The following is a 20,249-nucleotide window of genomic DNA, read 5'->3' as shown; positions in this document are numbered from 1 at the left end:
GTTCAATGGGAGGCTTTGAGGGTCATCTGTACCCAGGGCTGTCTTTCTTCTTCTATGGACTTTATCATGCACAACTTGTCTCCAGAGCCTTGATATGCAATGCCCCTGTCCAGTATCCACCACACCATCCCTGGAGCAAAGGAAGATGGGCAAGGCTATGGCAAATATACTACATTGGGTTGCTGAAGATACTGAGTGCCTGCATTTTAGTAGCCCAAGAATTGCACAGCATTCCTAGACAGTTTGTACTTATCAGCAAGATGTATCATCAGAGGAACTTTATGTTCCGCAAACAGTGGCAGCATCTCACTCTCTATATGACTTTCTTGCTGAGTGGGTGTGTAGACATGGTGAGCCAGAACCTGCTGCCTAAGAGATGTGCTGCTCTGGAGCAAGGTGCCCAAGCTCTGGGCATGTTCATATTTCTGCCCCTGATGGTGTCTCACCTGCAGGACACAGAAGGAGTGGAGCTTCAGTCTCACGTGCTGCTCACCCAGGCCATGTTCCTGCTGACTCTGGTGGTGACCGCAGAGCTGTGGGCTCCCAACATGCTGCTGCTCTGGATCATGAAGGCCTTTTTGTATATGATCACAGGCTCTTGGCTGATGCACATAGGCTTTATGCTGTTCAAACCAATCTCTGGCTATCAATGGATGGATGATGACAGAAATGACATTATGTTTGTCACCACCTTCTTCTGCTGGCATGTGATCTTCAGTGCCATTTTGATGATCTGGATCTATGGCTTCTCCTTTTGGTGGTATTGCTACATTTTTGTTAAGGCCTGAACCTGGATGTGCCACTATTGGTTCTTGTTGCCTGCATACTCCAGGACATCTGCATGAGAAGTTGTGGGAGATGGAGCTGCTGGAGAGGAGAATCCTGCATCCTTCTTTCAGAGGTGTCTCATCCTGAGGCGTCAGACTTCTCTGGGACAGGCATACCCTCCTTCCCCTTCTGGTTTCTCTCAGTCTCATTTCCTGAGCAGTGTGCAGAGGACAGGAGAATGAAACAAGGCATGCAACTGTGACCCTCACTCTTAGATCCCCAAGTATTTCCTTCCCCTCCCCTCTCTCCTCAATTCCAGCAACAGTAATCTGTGTGCCCTGCACATCTCTGCATCCCTCATTCTCCTCCCATGAGGACATTAAAATAAATTCATGATATCCTGCCTTTGGGCCTTTTTATAAATATCCTTCACCCAGCACATAGAATTCCTACCACTAGTCATATTTAGTACATAATAATCTACCCATTACAATAACCACCTCTTCATTCTTTCTTGTTCTGGACCTCTTCAATTCTCATATTGAAGAGACTGTTTTTGACTCTACAAAAGTTCTAGAATGTTCTTGAGGTCTTTCCTTTGATTACTTTGTGATTTATCAAATGAAACATCAAACCCCTGAAGGTAACTTCTTCTGCAGGATTTTTTGTTTTTGTTTTTGTTTAGACAGGGTCTCGCTTAATTGTCCAGTTGGAGTGCAATGATGCAATCACCACTCACTGCAGCCTCAATCTCCTGGGCTCAAGCAATTCTCCCCTCTCGGCCTCCCCAGTAGCTGGGTCTGCAGGTGCAAACCATCATGCCATGCCCAGCTAATTTTTTATTTTTGTAGAGATGAGTTTTCCCTACATTATCCTGGCTGGTCTCGAACTCCTGGGCTCAAGTGATCTGCCTGCTGCTACCTCCCAAAATGCTGGGATTACAGATGTGAGCCGCCATGCCCGGCCCTCTGCAGGGTTTAATAGAGCAAAGCAACACCCTGCATGTAGTGAGAGCTCAGAGGCTCATCTGCTTCCAGACTTTCTTCAGCCCAGTCTCCCCATGTGTAGAGTCTGGAAAATTCTTCTTCCAGGCCTTTCAGCCCATTGCTCTGTACATATCTTATTGATTCCCAAGCAGTACTCTTCTGGAACCACTCCTTTCTGGTTCTCATGTATAATAAAGTTCAATGGCTTGTTTATGCTGCATATTTTTCTTTTTAATCCCCACAAATGTCTTATCAGAGAGGTTTAGAGCTGAGTAATCTGAAACTCAAAAGGGTTAAGAAAATGGCTTAAGGTAGCTAGATATTTAACTATGTCACATAATGCTATAGCTGGGTGTCAAGGAGGGTAGAATGCCAAATAGAGTTAAATTATTGGGGACTTGCAAAGAGTGCCTTCATGCCTCCCCTTCTGCTTCTCCCCTGCTTTTTTTTTTTTTTTTTTTTTTTTTTTTGAGGCAGAGTCTCACCAGGCTGGAGTGCAGTGGCACAGTCTCAGCTCATTGCAACCTCTGCCTCCTGAGTTCAAGTGATTCTCCTGCCTCAGCCTCCCAAGTAGGTGGGATTACAGGCTCCCGCCGCCACGCCCGGCTAATTTTTGTATTTTTAGGAGAGATGGGGTTTCACCATGTTGGCCAGGCTGGTCTTGAACTCCTGACCTCGTGATCCACCTGCTTCGACCTCCCAAAGTGCTGGGATTACAGGCATGAGCCACTGTGCCCGGCCACTCCCCCTGCTTTCTCCAGGATATGAAGAATCTGTCAAGCTTCCCACACTCCTGACAAAACTAAAGCACCCAGTTAGGACAGAGGAGGGTGAGAGCAGGGACTCTTGAGGGTTATCATCCTTCTTGTTTCCTTTTTTTTCTAGTTCCTAGAGCAAATGCATCCTTTAGTTCTGGCCCTACTCTTCCTTTTTAATTTTCTCAGTCAAAAGCGAAGGTGCAGCAGGAATGAGTTGTTCGATTGTCAGGGACCTTCACCACCTGGTTTTGGGGGTTGGTGGGCATTCTGAGTTATTGTGGGGGTGCTTCCCAATGTCGTTGAGTGGTGGGGACTGAGCCACATCTCAGAATGTGGGAGGCATGCGTGTGCTGGATGTTCTGCATGTGACCAGCAGGCAGCTTCCACAGAAAGCTGACACTTGCGTCGCTGGAACGATCAGGCAACAACGCTGCTCCCCGCTGGAGATGAACAGCGGTCCCTGGTGTGGAAATAAAATATGCCTCAGGTGCAGTTCAGCTTCCATGCTTCTCTCTGGTCCTGGGGACCAGTGGAGCTCTGCAGCATCCCCTGTAGGTTCTGCCCTTTTCCTGATTGTCACCTCTGGCTCCCAGCCCCTTGCTTCTCCCCTACAACCTTGGATATATTTGTGTTGGCCAAGCCTTGCAGCTCCTTCTTCCTCTAGCTTTGTTGAACCTCCTCTAGTACCCTTGAGGCTGAGGGGGCAGGGAATCTGCTCCTCTGTACATGCTTTCTCATTGATATGATAAAGTTGGTTTCTACTTCACTCAGGCCTCTCCCTGACGTGTTTTTTTTTTTTTTTTTTTTTTTTTTTAAGACAGGGTTTTGCTCTATCACCCAGGCTGAAATGCAGTGGCACCATCTCAGCTCACTGTAGCCTCGACCTCCTGGCTGAAGCAGTTCTCCTGCCTCAGCTCCCACACAACCCACAAGTCACCCCCAGTAGCTGGGATTACAGGTGGCACCACCACACCCAGCGAATTTTTTTTTTCTTTTTGATTTTTGTAAAGACTGGGTCTTGTCATGTTGCCCAGGCTAGTCTCAAACTCCTGGGCTCAAGTGATCTTCCAGCCTTGGCCTCCCAAAGTGCTATGAGCCACCACGCCTGGCGACACCTCCCCTTTTTGATATTAAGAGCATATTTTAGATTTTTTAACCTAAAATTGACTTCTTGTTTTTTGCTATTATAATCCCTCATCTTGATGCAATATCTTTGACTAAATAGAGGAAAAGTCATCTGTAAGGGTTGGGAAGCAAAACCCAAGTATTAGTATTTCAAGATATTATTTCTCCACAAAGATGAAAGTTGAAGAAATACCGAAACCACATGTTAACCCTTAGACCCGTTCCATTTTGAGTACTTTTGAAGCCTTGTTAAATACTAACAAATTCATCTCTTGTAGTAAATGATTGCCTCCAAATATTATATCTCACAACATGTGTCTTCCAGGTAAAATAATATTAGCAGGGGCCTGCAAAGCCACAAAGAATTATAGGTAAGGCCAGATACGATGGTGGAATAGGCAGATCTACTATTTGGATGATAAGGGCCTTTCTGTACTCCTCATGTCACAGCAGGTGTGAGCACTCTGACAGTGATCCTAATTACTTTGGAAAGTAAAACGAACTGAAGATTATGTTTGGGGAAAAACAAAAACAAAACCTTCAAATTCCAGAGTGGAGTTTTGAAAAGAAAAGTGTAATGTTCAACACCATGCACCAGAGGGCACCATATTTACATGAGCTTGGAAAGGGCACTTACTTGCTCTCCATTTGGTATTGAATGACCCATTTAAACGAAGTGATAGAGGGATAGAGAGAAGAGCAGGAAAAGTATATAAGTATTGTCCAAGCACCCAGTAAACATCATGTAGTTCTTCTTCCTGTTAAACTTAGATGCATATGACTCAGCACAGAATTCAGTTAACATAGAGATATGTGCGTATATCTCAAAAACCTTTTGGTCACTCACTCTCTGACCATTTGTTTTATTTGGAGTGAAAATTTATTGCGTGAGTCTTGGAGGGACTGTCTCCCACTACGGATGCCAGAGGGGACCAGACAGTCCCTCTCTTGGCCCTGGCAGTAAGGACATGGATACCCTGTCCTAGACCAGCAATCAGACCCTCCACCCAGAACTTTTCTTTATGTATGTACATTTATATTTATAAATTCATATTTAATTATATATAATGCATATTTAATTTTTAAAATTAAATATATGATATATAAATGTAATTTTTAAAATTAAATATATGATATATGCATTTAATTTAATTTAATTTTATTTTATTTTTTTTGAGACGGAGTCTTGCTCTGTCGCCCAGGCTGGAGTGCAGTGGCGCGATCTCGGCTCACTGCAAGCTCCACCTCCAGGGTTCACGCTGTTCTCCTGCCTCAGCCTCCCAAGTAGCTGGGACTACAGGTGCCCGCCGCCACGCCCGGCTAATTTTTTGCATTTTTAGTAGAGATGGGGTTTCACCGTGTTAGCCAGGATGGTCTCGATCTCCTGACCTCGTGATCCACCCGCCTCGGCCTCCCAAAGTGCTGGGATTACAGGCATGAGCCACCGCACCCGGCCTGCATTTAATTTTTAAAATTAAATATATAATATATAATTAAATATAGAATATATACACATTTAATTTTTAAAATCATTTTTTAATAGAGGTGGGGTCTTACTATGTTGCCCAGGCTGGTCTCAAACTCCTGGACTCAAGTGATCCACCAGCCTCAGCCTCCCAAAATGCTGGGATTACAGGCGTGAGTTACCATGACCAGCCCAAAACTTTTCATCTTGAAGCGAGACTCAGAAGCTCAGGAGCAATGAGAGGTTATGCACGGCAGTGCCTATGACAACAAACACTCAATAGTGGTGGTGCTAGCAGTAGTGGCACAATGGGGATAACCACAGATGCTGAAAAAGATGTGTTGTAGTTGAAATTGGCTCTGATTTTTACTGGAGATCGTGTTAACCATCAAAAACAAAATAAGAGTAGTTATCATAATAGGCAGTTGAGCCCGTGCGGATATCTGAATGATCTAACCCATAGATTCTTTGTGGTGGTTATTGGTCATGGGGTTCCTTAAAAAAATGTGTGGTCATTCAATAAGATTCTGCTGGAGAGTATAAGCTCTGTGATGGCAAGGATTTTAGACTGTTTATTCAGTGATGCATCCCAAACACCTAGAACAGTTTGTGTCACATAGACATGCCCAATAAATATTTGTTGAGTGAATGAATGAATGAACAGGAGCTTAAAATGAGCCATCGTGGCAGAGAATCAGGCCGCTCATCCAATTTTCAGCCCTGAGTCAGACCTAGAAGCTCTGAAATGAAAAAAGCATTTTACCCATTAGGAAGAATCTTGCAATATTTTGCAAGTGTTTACTGTGAATATTCTTCCTAATCTTTGCCAAAGAGACCTGCTGTCATTTCCAGGGTAACTGTGCACTTGGGAAAAGGAGATGCCCAGAGTTTTGCATACCAGATCAGATCTAGTAAATGTCAGATCTGAGATGTGAATGCAGCTTTATTTCATTTAGAAACCACTTTGTTGTTGTTGTTGTTGTTGTTGAGACACAGTCTCGTTCTGTTGCCTGGGCTGGAGTGCAGTGGCGCCATCTCAGCTCACTGCAACCTCTGCCTTCCAGATTCAAGCAATTCTTGTGCCTCAGCCTTCTGCATAGCTGGGATTACAGGTGTGCACCACCATACCTGGCTAATTTTTCTGTATTTTTAGGAAAGAAGGGGCTTCCCCATGTTGGCCAGTCTGGTCTCGAACTCCTGTCCTCAATGGATCCACCCCCCTTGGCCTCCCAAAGTGCTGGGATTATAGATGTGAGCCACTGCATCTGGCCCCAGTATTTTCTATATTTGCCTGATGACAATAATTATCTGGGGCACTTGGAAAATATACAGACTCCTGAGCTCCAGCCCTTCTCAATCAGAATTGCCAGGGGAAGGTCTTGGCAGTTTAGGTTTTTAACAGCAACCCTATCAATAAGATAACTCTTATTACCACACATTTGGGAGACATCTGGTGCCCTTTCCTTTTGGGAACTAGAAGGTTATGAAAGGGTCAGGGATCTAACCATTATGCATTTCAAGTTTTAGCCAGTGATACTGGCTTTTCCTCTTTACTGATTTTAGAGTGACCCCATTTGGTTGTCAATGGCTCCAATAGTCAGCCTTTTTGAGCAGTGGGAAAGATGGTGGGGCAGCAATTAGGACTCAAGAGTAGGTGCACACAGCTTGATTGAAAACATGCTGAAAGCATTCCGTCTTAAGGAATGTGAGCATATGTTACTACTGTATATGCCATTATTTTAGGAGGAGACCATGACTGTATTTATTTTGCAAAAGAAGTGATAATTCATGGAATTATCCTAAACCTAAACTGCCGGGACCTTCCCCTGGCAATTCTGATTGAGAAGGGGTGGAGTTCAGGAATCTGTATAATTTCCAAGTGCCCCAGATAATTATTATCATCAGGCAATACGATGATATGTAGAATCCATATGTATTGTATGGAATCCAATATTGTAGAACCATGCAGTGCTTCACACTGAACTCCCTTAAGATGTGTGCATGTTAATCTGACTAATGAATAAGGTAACTGATAACAGACTGAAGAAGTATGGTAAGCTACAAACTCATCTTGCAATACATAAAACATCAAGATGTAAAGCAAGAATCTCTTCTCACTAAAATAACTGTAGAATACAGTATTTGGTCTTTATATATTCTAAAGAAAGTATAGCACTTTTTCAAATGTAAGTGATATTTTATTGATGATTCATTATTAACAATAATCCTTCCAGTTTTCAGTTTTCCCCCCACCCCCCATGGGAAGGCCTTTTGGACATTATATAAGCTTCCCTACAATCCCAAGGCTTTCAAATTCTTTAAACCCTCTCTGGTTGAAGAATTCTATTCTCAGTAATTCTTGGCTAAATTTTGAAGGGTTATAGGGCTTTTAGTCTTTCATCTTAATATTTACTTCCTATTAGGGAAGAACAGGAGAAATGAAGAGTTGTTTAATGAGAAAACCAAGTGCCTGAAGAGCCTTCAGAGAAAGGGAATTCAAGCCTCTTGGAAGCTGATGTTTTAATTTTAATTTTTTAAAGATGAGGTTTCACTCTGTTGCCCAAGCTGAAGTTCAGTGGTGTGATCATAGCTCACAGCAGCCTTAAACTCCTGGGCTCAAGCAATGGAGGTTGATGTTTTAAATGGGCAGAATATCCAGGAGATACTGCTTATTAAAATTACATCAAATGTAATTGTTTACAAGACCCTTAGGAGCTGAGTTTAGCAATGCAAAAGTCACCTTAGCATGGGAGAGGTTGGAACAGACAAGAGATCTTGGGCACAATTATAAAGAACTTGTCAAATAAAATATTATGAACTAAAGGCTTAAGTATAGGAGGAGTCTTGTATGCCCAAGGGGATTCAGCAGATTAGGTAAGATAAAGACTTATCTTCAGATTAAGGCCTACACCAGAAGTAAGTAGGTCACGCCAGATAGAATCTGGAATCCCTTAGAGAAGGCGTCATTACCTGTTCACAATGGATAAAGTTCTGTTGACTGGGAGATAATTCTGCCCCTAACAAATTACTGTGTCAGGAAAAGCATGGCAACATGAGCAGTGCTGGTGAGTCTCTGCGAGGGATGTCTCCAAGGCCTTGAGTCTCTCAAATAAGGCAAACCATTCATCTTCCCAGTGGTCAATAGATCTGAGCCATTCAGGGGCACCATGGGTGACTTGTGTTATTCATGCGTTTGTTTTCCTTCTCTTTCTCCTTCTTCCCCTTCCTCCTACCTTCTGCCACCAGATCTTTGAGGGTAGGTCAGGGCCTTATTCATAAGACAACTAAGAGGGAGGAAGTAGAATGTGGATTGGGCCACCTCTCCTCCAGAGAGAAGACTGGTATGGGGTTTGAGATTATGCAGTGATTTAATTTGTTGCCAAGTCAATATTATTATGGTGTGGAATGGGTGCTAAAAGCCTTCTCAAATTATTAGGAAGTTTGAAGGCGGAACAGGTAAGAAGGAAAAACAAGATTGGAGAAATGAGAGGATGAGGAAGGGAAGGATGTACAGAGTCTTGTTTCTATATCTCCTTAAGACTGTCTTGTCAGTGGCAAGCCCTAGCATAGTCAAGCCCCTTGCCACCAGCAGTGTGTGTAGCTATGAAAAACAATCACTGGGGAATTTCTGCCAAACCCCACTGTTCTGCATTCAGATGAGCTCAGTAATTACTCGTTTAACAAATCCATGTTAGACTCTATGAATGATAAACAAACAAAAGTCCAAAAGATTGAAAATCATCGACTGGGAGCATTGGCTCATCCCTGTAATCCCAGCACTTTGGGAGGCTGAGGCAGGTGGATTGCCTGAGGTCAGGAGTTCAAGACCAGCCTGGCCAACACGGTGAAAGCCATCTCTACTGAAAATACAGAAATTAGCCAGGTATGGTGGCGGGCACCTGTAATCCCAGTTACTCGAGAGGTTGAGACACAAGAATCACTTGAATCTGGGAGGCAGAGGTTGCGGTGAGCCAAGATCATGCCACTGCGTTCCAGACTGGGTGACAGAGCGAGACTTTGGCCAAAAAAAAAAAAAAAAAAAAAAAAAATTGAAGATTATCTTTTGAAAGAACAATTTATTCTACATTTACAGAACTTAGACATTGTGGAAACACTTTTAGAGCCTAGAAAAAGGAAGGTGAAAAAACAAAGTCCCTCCTCTCACATGCTCAGTTTGATGAGGAAGACAGATATATCAATGAATGAAAACAGTAAGACTTGTTAATTGTAATAATGGAGCATATACGTGATCGTGTAGGGAGATAGTGATGAATTCTACCATTGTGGTAGATTCTACCATGCTTGGTTCACCAAGAAGATTATATGTAAACCAGTTCTTAATGGATGACTATTAATTTGTGAGCTGACTGTGCTTGAGAAAACATTTTAAGCAATGGGAATATGGGAACAAAGATGTGGAGGTTTCAAGTGAGAGTACCTAGCATATGCAGAAAATAGCAATGCCTTGGCTTAGCTTGCAAACAGGAGGCAGAGTGTGTGGAGAGGCAGGAAATGAGGCTGGGAGGAAGCCCCAGATGGGGTGAAGCCTCAGATACTGCACTAGAAAGTTTGGATTTTACCTTCTAGGACATCGAGGAGATTTTGAAAGACTTTAACAATAATATCAACAGATTGTGGTGGCAGTATGTGGAGGGTGGTTGGAAGGACAAGAAATGGGAGCTAGGGAGACCATTTAAGAAGCTGATGCGATAGTCTAGGTGAGAGAGCATAGAGACCTATAATGGAAGAGTAACTTTATGGATGGAAATGAGGAGACAGATTCCAGAGATAGGTACAAAGAGAAACCATATAGCATGGTCCTCCATTGCATGTGGGGGGCGTGAAGGGGAGAGAGAGAGAACAAGAGAGCAAGAGTGAGAGAGATTGAGAGTGAGAGTGAGACAGGGACAGAGACAGAGAGAAGAGTCTCAGTTTTCTGGATTAGATCATTTATAGAATGATGATTCCAGTAACTGGGACTGGGAATGTAGGAAAAGAAGCAGGTGGGAGGTCTGCACACATTGAACAAGTTGGGATGAAAGTGCCTGCTGGATGTGCACGCAGATCTGGCCCATAGCTCATGTATATTTAAAACCAGAGTCAAGAAGAGAAGTCTGGACTGAAAACATAGATTTTGGAATCATCCATATGGAATAGATTAAATAAATCAAGGACTGCTTATAAAAAGAAGAGCAGAGGGCTTGGGAAGGGTACAGATAAAACACACATAACACTTAACAGCAAGAAAAAAGATGTATGTGAACAGAGGGCAAGTGCTGACACCAGCTCTGTCACTCACTATAGTATTTGTCTGGGTTTCCTTTTTTTTTTTTTTTTTTTTTTTTGAGACAGAATCTCACTCTGTCGCTCAGGCTGGAGTGCAGTGGTGTGATCTCAGCTCACTGCAACCTCCACTTCCTGGCTTTAAGCAATTTTCCTGCTTCAGCCTCCCAAGTAGCTGGGATTACAGGCTCCCGCCACTACCCCTGGCTAATTTTTGTATTTTTAGTAGAGACAGGGTTTCATGTTGGTCAGGCTGGTCTTGAACTCCTGGCCTCAAGCAATCCACCAGCCTCAGCCTCCCAAAGATTACAGGGATAAGCCGCCGTGCCTGACCAGGAGTTTCTAATTCTATTTCTATTATATGAAGCCAACAACCACCCAGTGTCATCAGGAAAAATGATCATTTAGTTTTCTTATGTTATCATAACTACATGTTTGTGACTGTGCATGGCACTTACTGTCCTCATCAGATGCTATCCTCATCAGATGCTTAGATTGAGAGATGAGCTTAGGGCATAATATTCGGACCCATTTTTCAGTCTTTCATTATGAACTTTGGGTATGACTGAGTAATGTTGGGCCATTGATCAAACAATTAGTTTATTATTCACTAGTTGACCATTGTCCTCTAAGGAGCATAGACAGTAAATTAAAGGAAGGAGTTAGTTGCTTTGTTCACTTGGGGTCTCCATGTTTGGCTTTATGACATTTCAACATTCATCTCCTTGACTTAACTTGGGCAGCACGATGATCACACCTGAGAGAAGTAATAAGTATGTTGCATGATGAAATTAACATTCAAGAAAGCTCTTGTCAGGCTGTAATGCTGGACCAAACCTACCAAGCTGAAATTTGACTGGAATAAATGTACATTCCTGCCCCTGGTTTCTGAAATGTGACTGCATAAGTAAAAGCATAATGGAGTTAATAGTGTAATATGAGAGCCCCCAAAGCTAACCCCATTTTAGGCCCCATTACATTAGCATCAGATGCAACCTAGGCAAGAGTTCTCTTATGTTCTGCTCTGGGAAGCAGTTGAAATGTTTCAGTTGTGAGTGCCACTCCAGCCAATGAGAGAACCAGATGGAGAGAAGGCCGTGTGAGGAATGGGTTGAAGAACTGCTTGGTGACTAGCTAGTGGGGTTGGTGGTAAGCAGACGTCTGTGGTGTCTTTAGAAATACTGGAAGCACTGTCTCGGGGACTTAAGTGAATTCTGTCAAGCTTCAGAGGGCATAATCTTTACATATAGAAGGTAAAGGATTATAGTCACAGTAGGAAAGAAAAAATCTACCACTTCGCCTTCTTCATAAACGGAACGGGCATACCTGTGAGTGAGTGAGCTCCCCACAGCTGGGAGTGTTTAAGCAGAACGATATTGAAAAAGAGAGTCCAGGAGAAGGGGAGAAATTGAATTGGATGACCCTAAAGGCTGTCATCATGGTGAGATTTGGCAATGTGAAATGATCCATTCAGTTACTTCATTTTCTGAACCTGAATGCAATTCTGATTCACGTTTTGGTTTTTTATTTCTCTCTCTCCATGTAGAGATAATCGGTTCTACAAATCTTATAATTCTGCTAGAGGATGAAATCTTTGCCGATTTTTTCAACACATTTCTTTCCCTCCCGGTAAGCATTCTCAGCTTTAAATACAAATATTTCATTAGCAGCTGAAGAGTGAATCTCACAGAACTGAGTGACTTTTTTGTTTGCTTATTGTTATTTGGGGTTTTACTAAATTTCTTCTTAAATAAAAAAACTCTTTTAATTTGAGCAAATAAACATGAACCAGAACCACCTTTAAAATCTCCAAAAGCTTCCCATTGTTGATGTCGTCAGATCCTAAATCCCCAGCCTCCTTACTTGCTTTTACCTGTCCAAAGTTACTTCCCATCACACCCTCTGCTGATTCCCAGTGCTCTGGTGACAGAGGCTCTACCCTCACTGGGTATCCCTGGCATTCACCCACCTCTGAATCTCTGCTTGGGCTATGTTTGTTTTCTGCCAGGAATACCTTTCCCATAGTTCCACCTATGAAAATCTTAAATATTCTTCAAATACCTGCTTAAATTCCATTCTCCTTAAGGAATTCCTAGGTCCTCAGCATTGGAACCTCCTGATGGGAACTTCTCTGCTTCTGAGCCCCTTGGCACTTTGCAACTCTCTTGAGTTGCGTGTGTGTGTGTGTGTGTGTGTGTGTGTGTGGACCCCAGTAGATTATGAGACAGTGAATTCCTGCAGGACAAGGACTGAGGATTATTTATTCTGCTTTACTCCCTTTACTAGGTGTTTAGCACATAGCAACGGTTGTTGACTGGAACAAGCCTATCTATTTCCTTAATCTATGCAACTAAAACAAACCTCAAACACCCAAGTATTCTTAAACCCAAACCTGGACTTATCCTGAATCTGTTTTGGTTTAAATGCTCGGTGACATTTTAACACTGGTGCCTTTTGAATTGTGGCTCATCTTGATGCACCATTTCCCGTGAGAGGGTATATAGTAAAAGGCGAAATTTCAGTCAAGTGGGAAAAACACCCTCTATATGCCACAAGTGGTTATCGGGTGGTTACTTTGTGCCAGCCCCTGGGCTGGGCTTAGTATTGGGGAGGCACATATTAATGACACCATCCCTGCATCCCTGTCCTTATGGAATTCCCAGTCTAGTGGGAGAGAGATTTAGAAGGTCTGGGTGACATGACAGAAGTTTTCAGGAGGCAGTGAGAGTACAGTACTTACGAGACAGAGATCATCCCTACCTGGAAGAGTCAGGAAAAGCTGACACAAGCCAAATATTAAAAGACAAGGAGGTACTTGGCAGTTAACTGGAAGCAGAAGGTGAGGAGGAAAGGATGCATAAAGAAATAGGAGGAGGCCGGGCACGGTGGCTCATGCCTATAGTCCCAGCAATTTGGGAGGCCAAGGTCAGGGGATCACCTGAGTTTGGGAGTTTGAGACCAGCCTGGCCAACATGGTGAAACCAGTCTCTACTAAAAATACAAAAATTAGCCGGACGTGGTGGCGGGAGCCTGTAATCCCAGCTACTTGGGAGGCTGAGGCACAAGAATCACCTGAGCCCAGGAGGCGGAGGTTGTAGTGAGCCCAGATCGCACCACTGTACTCCAGTCTAAGTGAGAGCAAGACTCCGCCTCAAAAAAATAAAAAATAAATAAAATAAATAAAAATAGGAGGAAAAGACTACGGAGTGAGTAGCAAGAAAAGCAAAAGCCTTATAGACAGAACAGAAAGTAAAGGCACCAAAGAATACAATCTTTTGATACTTTGGGGCAAATCGTAAGTAACTCAGAAAGGCTGAAGAACAGTTGTGAGGGTGAGACACCACAAGAGATCACAAGACACCACAAGCTGCACAGGCAGGCTGGGCCAAGCCCTGGAGATCAGGCAAACTACGCCTAGGAGTTTGGACACTACCCTAAGGCGTTAGAGAGCCATCGAAGGATTTGAAGTAAAGGAGTAACATGTTCAGGCTTTCATTTGAGAAAACTACTCTGCAGAGGTCTGGCCAATGGGTGGGCAGGAGACCTTAAAGGAGGAAGGGAAAGTGGTTAGGAGGTTGTTTCAATCATCTAGGTGGCAAGTAATGAGGGTCTAAAGGGAAAGGGGAGAGGAGGATGGGATAAGTAGAGGAGACTGTTAACAAAACAAAATATAGGACCATGTCACTGTTTAAATATTGGGCGAGGTGGTAACAGGAAGAAAGGAAGCAAGGGTAATAGGTTTGGGTGCTTGGATGGATGGTGGTGTCAGGCAACAGGATTAAAATCAGGATAAGGAAGAGGCCTCTCTGAGAGTGGGTCTTTCCTGTGTTTCTCACTCTTACTATTGTCTCTGCCACTGTCTTAATGAAGGTTTCAGAAGTAATCTTTTTTTTTTTTTTTTTGAGACAGATTTTGCTCTTGTTGCCCAAGCTGAAGTACAGTGGCACAATCCTGGCTCACTGCAAACTCCGCCTTCCAGGTTCAAGTGATTCTTCCACCTCAGCCTCCCAAGTAGCTGGGACTACAAGTGTGCACCACCACGCCCAGCTAATTTTTTGTGTTTTTAGTAGAGATGGGGTTTCTCCATGTTGGTCAGGCTGATTTCAAACTCCTGGCCTCAGATGATCTGCCTGCTTCGGCCTCCCAAAGTGCTGGGATTATAGGCGAGAGCCACCACGCCCAGTCAAGAAGTAATCTTAAGACCTGTTAATAAGTCAATTCACCAACACAATTAAAACAGCTCACAATAATGTTCTAGAAATAGAGAGTGATGTGGGGAGGGAGTTCCAGCCAAGAGTATAAGAAAGTGCTGGCCACTTAGGCAGCTATGGCCTATAAAGAGAGACAGCAGTAGTAGTTCATATTGAATACTCCTTAAGTTTACAAATTTCTACCACTTAATTCCCATAGTCACCGTGTGAAGTAGGAAGTATTTTCCCTTTTTACCAATGGATCCCACAAGTTAAATGATTTGCTGTAATCCCAGCACTTTGGGAGGGCAAGGCAGGTGGATCACTTGAGGTCAAGAGTTCGAGACCAACCTGGCCAACATGGTGAAACCCCATCTCTAATAAAAATATAAAAATTAGCCAGGCGTGGTGACAGCTATTAGGGAGGCTGAGGTAGGAGAATCACTTGAACCCGGGAGGCAGAGGTTGCAGTGAGCCGAGATTGTGCCACTGCACTCCAGCCCAGGTAACAGAGCGAGACTCCATCAAAAAAAAAAAAAAAAAAGTTAAATGATATGCTTAAGATCACACACTGAATCTGGGGCAGTTCTAGGAGCTGACCAGGTCTGCTGGCTCCAGGACTGATGTGTTTTCCACTGTAGCCTCTGCCCTCTGTGGTATAAATGTCGGGTAGTGAAACTGCTTCCAAACCCCATTCCCACATAATCTCACAACTTCACAGTCCTACGGCCACTCCTTAAAGGTAGCTTAACATACCAGTCAGGGTGTATTGTGTTACACACTGAGTGCAGAGCAGAGAGAGATCCCTAAGGACTGAGTCTCCTTTACAGACTTTTAACTGTAAAATGCAGACAGCAACATCACCTTCCTTCAGCACCTCACGGCCAGGGACAAGGGACAAATGGGATTGAGGGAAGAGGGCCATACACTAACAAAAGTGTGGGGCTGTTTACTTGGGGAGATGGTCAGACTGACATGATGTGCTGAGAGTTCAGTTAGGAATTAGAGCTTCAGCCCTTCTAGTTTTCTGCAAATACTTCTGGGACACTTTGAAGACATTTTGTTGTCCATGGTGAGACTGCTTAAGTTTACATAGCTGTAAACACTGAAGTCCTTTCCCATCTATTTCAAAGGTGGTTGCCTAGGTGACAGTCTCTTTTCCATGACAAAGGGGGATGGTATACTAGAATTAACGTTATCAATTTTGGACACTCTCAATGCCTCCCTGCCAAGACCAGCTCGGTCAGGGAGACCCTAACCCAGTGGCGCTAGAGGAATTAAACACACACACAGAAATATGGAGGTGTGAAATGGGAAATCAGGGGTCTCACAGCCTTCAGAGCTGAGAGCCCTGAACAGAGATTTACCCAAGTATTTATTAACAGCAAACCAGTCATTAGCATTGTTTCTGTAGATATTAAATTAACTAAAATATCCCTCAGGGGAAACGAAGGGATGGGCCGAATTAAAGGAATAGGTTGGGCTAGTTAACTGCAGCAGGAGCATGTCCTTAAAGTACAGATCGCTCATGCTATTGTTTGTGGCTTAAGAATACCTTTAAGCGATTTCCACCCTGGGCGGGCCAGGTGTTCCTTGCCCTCATTCTGGTATACCCACAACCTTCCAGCATGGGCGCTATAGGGCCATTATGAACATGTGACAGTGCTGCAGAGATTTTGTTTATGGCCAGTTTTAGGGCCAGTTTATGTCCAGATTTTGGGGGGCTTGCTCCCAACACCTCCCTATGTAATCTGTATCCCCAGTCTCCACATCTTTAGTCCTCTCTGTCTTCTCCAGTTTAGGTAAATCCAAAGCTATTTTTCACTGGGAAAACATTTTAGACATTTGCTTTAACTCTCTAAATCCAGGGAGAAAAGTGAATACTGAATACACAAAGTAAATACATTCTAATATCATGGGCCTTGGCCTTTGCACACAAGCAAATAGCTCTCAGGTCAGCTCAGGCTCCAAAGGAAAGACAAGTCCCAGGTTGGGGCATGGTGGAGCCAAAGGATAAATGAATCTTGCAATTCAGTCTGTTTAGAGCTTTTTTGCATGTGTGCAGGGCAAGATGATGCAGTAGAATAAATTTAAGAATTAATGTCCCTTGAAAGAAAAGAGCCGTGGAACCTCCCTTCTTCTGTGGCTGTAGATGGACTGTGTCATATACATGAAGAGAAGCTCTACTCCCTTGACTGTTTCCTAGCTTTCTTTTGCAGGTTTTTGGTCAGACACCATTTTATACTGTTGAAAATTCACAGTGGAGCTTGTGGCCAGAAATACCTTGTAACTTGGTGAGTAAAATTCTTTAGAGGTACAGGGTTTAGGGTGGAGGATACAGGAACTATATCTGTTTTTTGTTGTTAATTTGTTTTTGTTTTTGAGACGGGAGTCTATTCGGTCATCCAGGCTGCAGTGCAGTGGTGCGATCTTGGTTCACTGCAACCTTTGCCTCTCTTGCTCAAACAATCCTCCCACCTAAGCCTCCCAAGTATCTGGGACCACACAGGCACATGCCACCATGCCTGGCTAACTTTTTGTATTTTTGGTAGAGACGGAGGGCTGGTCTCAAGCTACTGAGCTCGAGCAATCCACCTGCTTCGGCCTCCCAAATTGCTGGGATTATAGGCATGAGCCACCGTGCCTGGCCTGAGGGAACTATTTGATATGTGAATTGGGAGAGGGAGAAAAAGAGGAAGTCCAGAGGGTAACTATAGGAGAAACTAAAGCAGGTGAGTAGAACTAACAACATCAATCCAGGTCGACATTTCTTCTTTTTACATTTTTTACTTCTTATCCAAGGAATTGCTGGTGAATTCTTTCCATTATATTCTAGTCCATAGTTAGCAAATGCAATTCTCACATCTACCGTGATAGGTTAGACACTTGGGAAACTGTACTGAGAAGAACTTTAAGGGCACATCTAAGCAAGAAAGAGTCTGGGAATTGACTGGCAATGTCTGCAATGGGTGTGGGATGGAAAGTGGCAGCCTATGGGCCACATAATTATTATCAGTATGCATTATCAGGTGTAGATTAAGATAAGATGCTTCTCTGCAATTTCATTTTTCTTTTTTTTGGCTAAATAGTTTAGCATCTTGTTTTTTATTATTCTACTTTATGTTCTAGGGTACATGTGCACAATGTGCAGGTTCGTTACATATGTATACATGTGCCATGTTGGTGTGCTGCACTCATTAACTCATCATTTACATTAGGTATATCTCCTAATGCTATCCCTCCCCTCTCCTCCCACCCCACAACAGGCCCCGGTGTGTGATGTTCCCCTTCCTGTGTCCAAGTGATCTCATTGTTCAATTCCCACCTATGAGTGAGAACATGTGGTGTTTGGTTTTCTGATCTTGCAATAGTTTGCTGAGAATGATAGTTTCCAGCTGCATCCATGTCCCTACAAAGGACATGAACTCATCCTTTTTTATGGCTGCATAGTATTCCATGGTGTATATGTGCCACGTTTTTTTAATCCAGTCTGTCAGTAATGGACATTTGGGTTGGTTCCAAGTCTTCACTATTGTGAATAGTGCCGCAATAAACATATGTATGCATGTGTCTTTATAGCAGCATGATTTATAATCCTTTGGGTATATCCCCAGTAATGGAATGGCTGGGTCAAATGGTATTTCTAGTTCTAGATACCTGAGGAATCGCCACACTGTCTTCCACAATGGTTGAACTAGTTTACAGTCTCCCCAACAGTGTAAAACTGTTCCTATTTCTCCACATCCTCTCCAGCACCTGTTGTTTCCTGACTTTTTAATGACCGCCATTCTAACTAGTGTGAGATGGTATCTCATTGTGGTTTTGATTTGCATTTCTCTGATGGCTAGTGATGATGAGCATTTTTTCATGTGTCTGTTGGCTGCATAAATGTCTTCTTTTGAGAAGTGTCTGTTCATATCCTTCACCCACTTTTTGATGGGGTTGTTTGTTTTTTTCTTGTAAATTTGAGTTCTTTGTAGGTTCTGGATATTAACCCTTTGTCAGATGAGTAGATTGCAAGAATTTTCTTCCATTCTGTAGGTTGCCTGTTCACTCTGATGGTAGTTTCTTTTGCTGTGCAGAAGTTCTTTAGTTTAATTAGATCCCATTTGTCAATTTTGGCTTGTGTTGCCATTGCTTCTGGTGTTTTAGACATGAAGTCCTTGCCCATGCCTATGTCTTGAATGGTATTGCCTAGGTTTTCTTTAGGGTTTTTATGGCTTTAGGTCTAATATTTAAGTCTCTAATCCATCTTGAATTAATTTTTGTATAAGGTGTAAAAAAGAGATCTAGTTTCAGGTTTCTACTTATGGCTAACCAGTTTTGCCGGCACCATTTTTTAAATAGGGAATCCTTTCCCCATTTCTTGTTTCTCTCAGGTTTGTCAAAGATCAGATGGTTGTAGATATGTGGTATTATTTCTGAGGGCTCTGTTCTGTTCCATTGGTCACTATCTCTGTTTTGGTACCAGTACCATGCTGTTTTGGTTACTGTAGCCTTGTAGTATAGTTTGAAATCAGGTAGTGTGAAGCCTCCAGCTTTGTTCTTTTGGCTTAGGATTGACTTGGCAATGCGGGATCTTTTTTGATTCCATATGAACTTTAAATTAGTTCTTTCCAATTCTGTGAAGAAAGTCATTGGTAGCTTAATGGGGATGGCATTGAATCTATAAATTACCTTGGACAGTATGGCCATTTTCACGATATTGATTCTTCCTATCCATGAGCATGGAATGTTCTTCCATTTGTTTGTGTCCTCTTTTATTTCATTGAGCAGTGGTTTGTAGTTCTCCTTGAAGAGATCTTTCACATCCCTTGTAAGTTAGATTCCTAGGTATTTTATTCTCTTTGAAGCAATTGTGAATGGGAGATCATTCATGATTTGGCTCTCTGTTTGTCTGTTATTGGTGTATAATAATGCTTGTGATTTTTGCACATTGATTTTATATCCTGAGACTTTGCTGAAGTTGCTTATCAGCTTAAGGAGATTTTGGACTGAGATGATGGGGTTTTCTAAATATACAATCATGTCATCTGCAAACAGGAGCAATTTGACTTCCTCTTTTCTGAATTGAATACCCTTTATATCTTTCTCTTGCCTGATTGCCCTGGCCAGAACTTCCAACACTATGCTGAATAGGAGTGATGAGAGAGGGTATCCCTGTCTTGTGCCAGTTTTCAAGGGGAATGCTTCCAGTTTTTGCCCATTCAGTATGATATTGGCTGTGGGTTTGTCATAAATAGCTCTTATTATTTTGAGATACATTCCATCAATACCGAATTTATTGAGAGTTTTTAGCATGAAGGGCTGTTGAATTTTGTCAAAGGCCTTTCCTGCATCTATTGAGATAATCATGTGGTTTTTGTCTTTGGTTCTGCTTATATGCTGGATTACATTTGTTGATTTGCGTATGCTGAACCAGCCTTGCATCCCAGGGATGAAGCCCACTTGCTCATGGTGGATAAGCTTTTTGATGTGCTGCTGGATTCTGTTTGCCAGTATTTTATTAAGGATTTTTGCATTGATGTTCATCAGGGATATTGGTCTAAAATTCTCTTTTTTGGTTGTGTCTCTGCCAGGCTTTGGTATCAGGATGCTGTTGGCCTCATAAAATGAGTTAGGGAGGATTCCCTGTTTTTCTGTTGATTGGAATAGTTTCAGAAGGAATGGTACC

At 42.8% G+C, this 20,249-nt stretch overlaps 3 protein-coding genes across 3 annotated transcripts in view; 2 read left to right on the top strand and 1 right to left on the bottom strand.

The window, feature by feature from the left end:
* Window positions 1-20,249, bottom strand: part of GLUL (glutamate-ammonia ligase) — a 328,058-nt gene that overhangs the window by 72,908 nt on the left and 234,901 nt on the right. The window lies entirely within an intron of this gene.
* On the top strand, window positions 6-788 carry LOC126956342 (transmembrane epididymal protein 1-like). The gene has a single exon (XM_050793277.1). It carries the CDS (start codon window positions 6-8, stop codon window positions 786-788), a length of 783 nt encoding a protein of 260 aa, XP_050649234.1.
* RGSL1 (regulator of G protein signaling like 1) overlaps window positions 8,116-20,249 on the top strand; it is a 99,893-nt gene continuing 87,759 nt past the window's right edge. The window contains exons 1-3 of the mRNA XM_050766098.1: window positions 8,116-8,167; window positions 11,932-12,014; window positions 16,795-16,869. Of these exons, the coding sequence (XP_050622055.1) occupies window positions 8,155-8,167; window positions 11,932-12,014; window positions 16,795-16,869 (171 nt within the window). The 5' untranslated portion in view covers window positions 8,116-8,154. The remainder of the gene's footprint in view (window positions 8,168-11,931; window positions 12,015-16,794; window positions 16,870-20,249) is intronic.

Source organism: Macaca thibetana, chromosome 1 (genome assembly GCF_024542745.1).
Source record: "Macaca thibetana thibetana isolate TM-01 chromosome 1, ASM2454274v1, whole genome shotgun sequence".
NCBI lineage: Eukaryota > Metazoa > Chordata > Mammalia > Primates > Cercopithecidae > Macaca > Macaca thibetana.
Note: the sequence above shows the minus strand (reverse complement) of the source record. Positions and strands in the feature narration are given on the sequence as shown.